Source organism: Sinocyclocheilus rhinocerous, unplaced genomic scaffold (genome assembly GCF_001515625.1).
Source record: "Sinocyclocheilus rhinocerous isolate Xijiao unplaced genomic scaffold, SAMN03320098_v1.1 scaffold988, whole genome shotgun sequence".
Lineage (NCBI taxonomy): Eukaryota > Metazoa > Chordata > Actinopteri > Cypriniformes > Cyprinidae > Sinocyclocheilus > Sinocyclocheilus rhinocerous.
This window is the reverse complement of record NW_015650363.1, coordinates 1,730,957-1,735,997: the sequence shown is the minus strand read 5'-3', so window position 1 is coordinate 1,735,997 and position 5,041 is coordinate 1,730,957. Positions and strand designations below refer to the sequence as shown.

The following is a 5,041-nucleotide window of genomic DNA, read 5'->3' as shown; positions in this document are numbered from 1 at the left end:
TGTCAGAAATATGGAAGGGAAAAAAACGAGTCAACGATTTGAATCCGTTTGATAAATCGTTCACTGAATGAACTCACCGAATCATTCAGACCGGCTACTGAATCAACTCACTGAACTAATTCCATGGCATCACATCTTTAGCTTACTTCAGTAGGCATTAGGCTATATTTATGATTAACATTCCAAACAGAGGTTGTTAACATAAGAGTAAGGAGATGCATATTTATTTGATAGACTTTATTGATTATGTGCACATTTTAGCATAGTAATTTGACACCATTATTAAGCTACATTGAAGATCACATCAAAGTTGCATCTGTTTGTGTAATACTACACGATGTTTAACAATATTTCTAATTTTAATAGAATTTAAGACTATAATTATATATATTTGTAATTTACTTTTATATCTTTCGTTTATACAGTTGGCAGGCATGAACAGACAATAAAATTCACTGAGAATCAAACAGTCAAACCTATATAGAAATGATGACCCATTTGAATATATTTTCTTTAAAAGGAGATATTTCCTCTTAATATAAAAACAGAAAGTACACAAATGTAAAATATGCCAAAAAAAAAAACTTAAACCAAACTGTGGAGTACAAACCTCAGGCATGGGTTCCATAAGTTCTGCAAAATTCAAATAAATGACTTAAGTTTCATTTGCCTCCGAAACCTGATTGCATCAGTGATACAGTTAGTCATTAGACATTCATTAAAGCCATCATTTAACATACAGTACATATCTATCCTAATTGGTAAAAACATGACCACACAGAAAAGCACTGAAAGTTTGCCTGAGCCACAACAATATCATGGAGGACCATCTAGATAACCACATATGTGAACCAAGCTACTTACACTGAAGATGACTTTTAACAACTGCATTTGTCACAAAATGGGTCAAATAAAGAACACAGACTTGTTAGGTTTAGTTTACAGTGGAGATATTGCACAACCTAAATCACATCTGATTGAAGTTAAAATCCTGTCTTATGCAAGACCCACAATGATCACCTTTTGAGAATCAAATCAAATACAGGGCGTTTGCATCGTTTGTTGAGTTAAGATCTGTACAACACTTCTATTTGGTTTAGACAGTTTACGGTACAACATTACATTATACATATATATACACATTAACGCACCATTTGTCACAAAAGGATCACTGCGAATACACAACAGGCTGGTGAGCGGGAAAGCAAAGGAGGATTCGGGATTGGGTCGGGACTCCTGGAATGGCCTTGACTAAATATATTGCCTAAAACACACCAGTATTGGGATGTTTTATCCTCACTTGTGGAAGACACTGCCGGTTCAGCTCTAAACTCCTTGGGTATGGCGTTTCAGGGGTAGTTGGTTTAGGATCCACATTGTGTAACTGGGATCACACTGGGACATACTAAATGCGGTTTAGTCTAAAATCCAACATGTGAAAAGCATCTCCTCTAAAGATGATCTTTTTGTGAAGACATTTGCTGCTGATGGCATCCTTGGCTTTGTATTTTAGCTTTGCGTTTTCATAGGGCCCAAGTGTGACGAACAAGCAGCTCCAAACACCTACATACTCATCCAGGCATGCAAAATATACCTTCTCTTGATGCAACAAACCTTCCTGAGCTTTCACCCATCTCATATGTTCTCAAGTGTTACAGTATTAGTGTGCAAACATGTTTATGTAGCAAACAAATACATTCGACGGATACCTCCCTTTACTGGCTTTCGCAATCAATAACTCTATACAGTAATGGGTTGGAAGACCTGATCAGTGACGCTAGGTCATTGCGTCTTTCTCTTCAGGACGTCCCTGAGACATATGTGATTGCACAAAACCAATCTCTTTTTGTATGCCTATCAGGCTAAGGCATATTAAACACGTTGAAGTGTGTACAATTGTGAGTCTTGTCAGGAAAAGGGACGTCAGGGAAGCAGCGACAGCTTGCTCACGAAAATGAAACAACGTTTTCACTACAACTACCTTTTCTAGGTGCAAAGACACGACACAAAGCAAGACCACCCACATTGTGCGACTACGTTCTCCTTAAGTGACATGCAAGTAACGCAAGTGGCTAGCACTAACAGCTGCGGGGGTTAGTTTCGATGATGGAAGCTTGTGCTTAAATCCTAAAATCCTGCTCAAGCGTGTAAAATACGGAACAATAAAACATTTGGTTACATTACAATGTGGCGCACTGTTAAAATCATAAGATGGTGCCCCTTATCGTAACAGAACATGCTTCAGACAATTAGCAGACATACTTCAGATATCATATATCTGAGAGAGCGTGGCGGTGGATGATTTTACAACAAAATGTCCACCAAAACTTTTCATTTTCAAAAGCAATCTAGGATTATTAGTTAATAATAGGAGACTGGAATGAATAGGCAAAGCACGTGTGCTAAGTGTATGCAGGTCCAGTCACTGTGTAGGTAGTGTAAAAGGGTGCGTGCGAGTGTTTCTGTGTGTGGAATTTTATTTTCACACCTCCCTCCATCAGTTGGCCTCGAAAAACTGGGAATGTGTCTAAAGAATTCAGTTGTGTTAAAAGATTTAACTGCAATAATGCTGTGATATCTCACTTCATATTGCAGTCTTTAGCAGTGCAGGCAGTGTTTTATTTATGTTGCATTGCAAATTGATGTGCACAGATCTGAAGTGCACTGCAATGTGCTATATAATTGGTCCTTCCTGTGTATAATTGACAAGTGTCTGTGTTTGTATGATTTTTAGAAAGACTGCATAACCTCTCTGTCTGTGTATGTGTTTCTGTGTGTGTGTGTGTGTGTGTGTGTGTTTATTCCACAGAGAAGAGGCTTGCAAAGGATTTCCGAAGGTTGCGGATGGTCTCAGCCTTGGCTTCGTCCTGACTAGGATTTTGGTGCTGGGCGGCCGGCGTTTCTGGAATGTTGAATGTATTGGTAAGAGACTGGGATTTGCTACAGAGAGAAGAAGTGGCAATAAAGGAGAGGAAGAGGCTATTAAAGTCATGCAGCAAACCCATGGAGATGGCTTTATAAAGGTATGGCAGAGAAAAATAAATAAGCTGTGAGAGAAAGAGAGAGATTGAAATTCATATGCTTTCTTTTGTGTCATTTATTTAAGCAATCATGACTCAAGTGCAATGTTTACATCAGCCCTTGGACTTATGAGAAATGGCATCTCTGGATGTAGAGACATGCACTTTACTCTGCGCCATTGTTTATTCTGGGCCACTATTCCTAAATAAAGAACCAAGTGCAAAGGCACATCTCAGTAATATAAATAAATAGTATGTTTTTTCGGGGTTTTTGGTTTTTGGAAGAATCTGTGTTATATTGCATTAGTCACCTTAGAACTTTATTGAGGAATAGTGGGAATAAGATGAACACATTCATCGCTTCAATCATCGCTTGACAGTGAAAATAGATCAAATGCACATTTTTATTCAGAAAAATGCAATTTCCACAATCAAGTGCATGAATGGTTTGGGTGTAAGACTGAAGGAAGCCATCTTCAGCATGCAAAATACCAGATCATCTAGTGTGCATACTTCTGTATCTCCAGTGTTTTAATTAGGCATCTGCGTATGTATGAGCCACATTCATCATTATCACTATTATTAACAAATGTCATGTTCATTATTATCATCAACATTATCAAAATCTGTTTATGAATATTTAAAGGAATTTAAGTCATCATAGTATGCTTTGCAGAATCTGTTAAGGAGCTTTTGGATGTGTTTATCCATTCATTTCATGCTCATCTGTTGCATACTTGGTAGTAGCCAATACACTCATGGCTAAAATATGAAATATATACCAAAATTATTAGATTATAGATTTGGGGGGGGGGTGCTTTAGCTAAATAAATTTAAACATAGATGACTTCAGGCAATTTTCCATTAGGCTTTATCCAATTTTTTGAGCTTGCACCATTCCTATTTTGAAATAGGAAGATAATGTGATGACTGTGTGAATTAGGACAACACAGGGTTTCGTGTCATTGTAAGTGACTGGCAAGGCAAGAAATTACCAATCAGACCAGTAATTAGGTGGTTACAATCTAGTCTCTTATATAAAAAATTACATTACCGTGACATCACTGTGTAAAACATAGGTTTTCAGTTTACAGTAATCACACTCTTCATCAGACCTATCCCAATCCCACGTTGAAATCTACTCATGCAGCGCTTCCCATCCTGCAGTTGTCACTGTTCTTACTAAGACATTTAACTGCATAGTTTGGGCTGTTCATTTTCAAAATAAACATTTTAAAATACATTCTTTCATTATGTACTCTACTCTTCAAAAGTTTGGGGTCAGTAAGTTTTTAGTTGTTGTTGTTGTTAAAGAAAATAATACTTTTCATCAAGGATGCATTATATTGATCAAAAGTGAAAGTTAAGACATTTATAATTTTACAAAAGATTTCTGTTTCAAATACTGTACATGCATCATAATTGTCGATTATTCCCTTGAAATTGTAATTGCGATTATTAATTACGATTATCACAATTTACATTGAATGATGTTTATATCATTGTTTGAAGCAACTGCATGCCATATTTTTAGATGAAAATAAACAAGCTGAAAACACTAAATGAAAAACTTTTATTGATTTTCTATAGTATTAAGCCTCAAATGTAAACTATACATTGGATTGGTTTCTTCTTTAAATAAAAAAAGTAAAAATATGCATGGTATTATAATGTTATACTAAAACTTAAATTAAAACAATGGAAAAACCCTCAAGATAACCTGTAGAAGGAAAAAAACACATCTTAAGCACACAGAATAACATAAGTGGACTTTGAACGATTAATTGCCGCTTTGAACGATTACGTAATTGTGACATCCATATTTGTAATCACGATTAGAAATTAAATTAATTATGCAGCCCTACTTTATATCTCACAATTCTGACTTCATATCTCATAATTCTGACTTTATATCTCATAATTCTGACTTTGTCTCTCAATTCTGACTTTATACCTCATAATTCTGACTTTATATCTCTCAATTCTCACTTTGTATCTCACAATTCTGACTTTATATCTCA

At 35.9% G+C, this 5,041-nt stretch overlaps 1 protein-coding gene across 3 annotated transcripts in view; it reads right to left on the bottom strand.

The window, feature by feature from the left end:
* Positions 1 to 582: 582 nt before the first annotated feature.
* LOC107711887 (synapsin-1-like) overlaps positions 583 to 5,041 on the bottom strand; it is a 16,811-nt gene continuing 12,352 nt past the window's right edge. For 2 of the 3 annotated variants that reach the window (XM_016516966.1, XM_016516967.1), the window contains one exon: positions 583 to 2,940. In XM_016516966.1, the coding sequence (XP_016372452.1) occupies positions 2,799 to 2,940 (142 nt within the window). In that variant the 3' untranslated portion in view covers positions 583 to 2,798. The remainder of the gene's footprint in view (positions 2,941 to 5,041) is intronic. The other variant, XM_016516968.1, reaches the window with a different exon arrangement.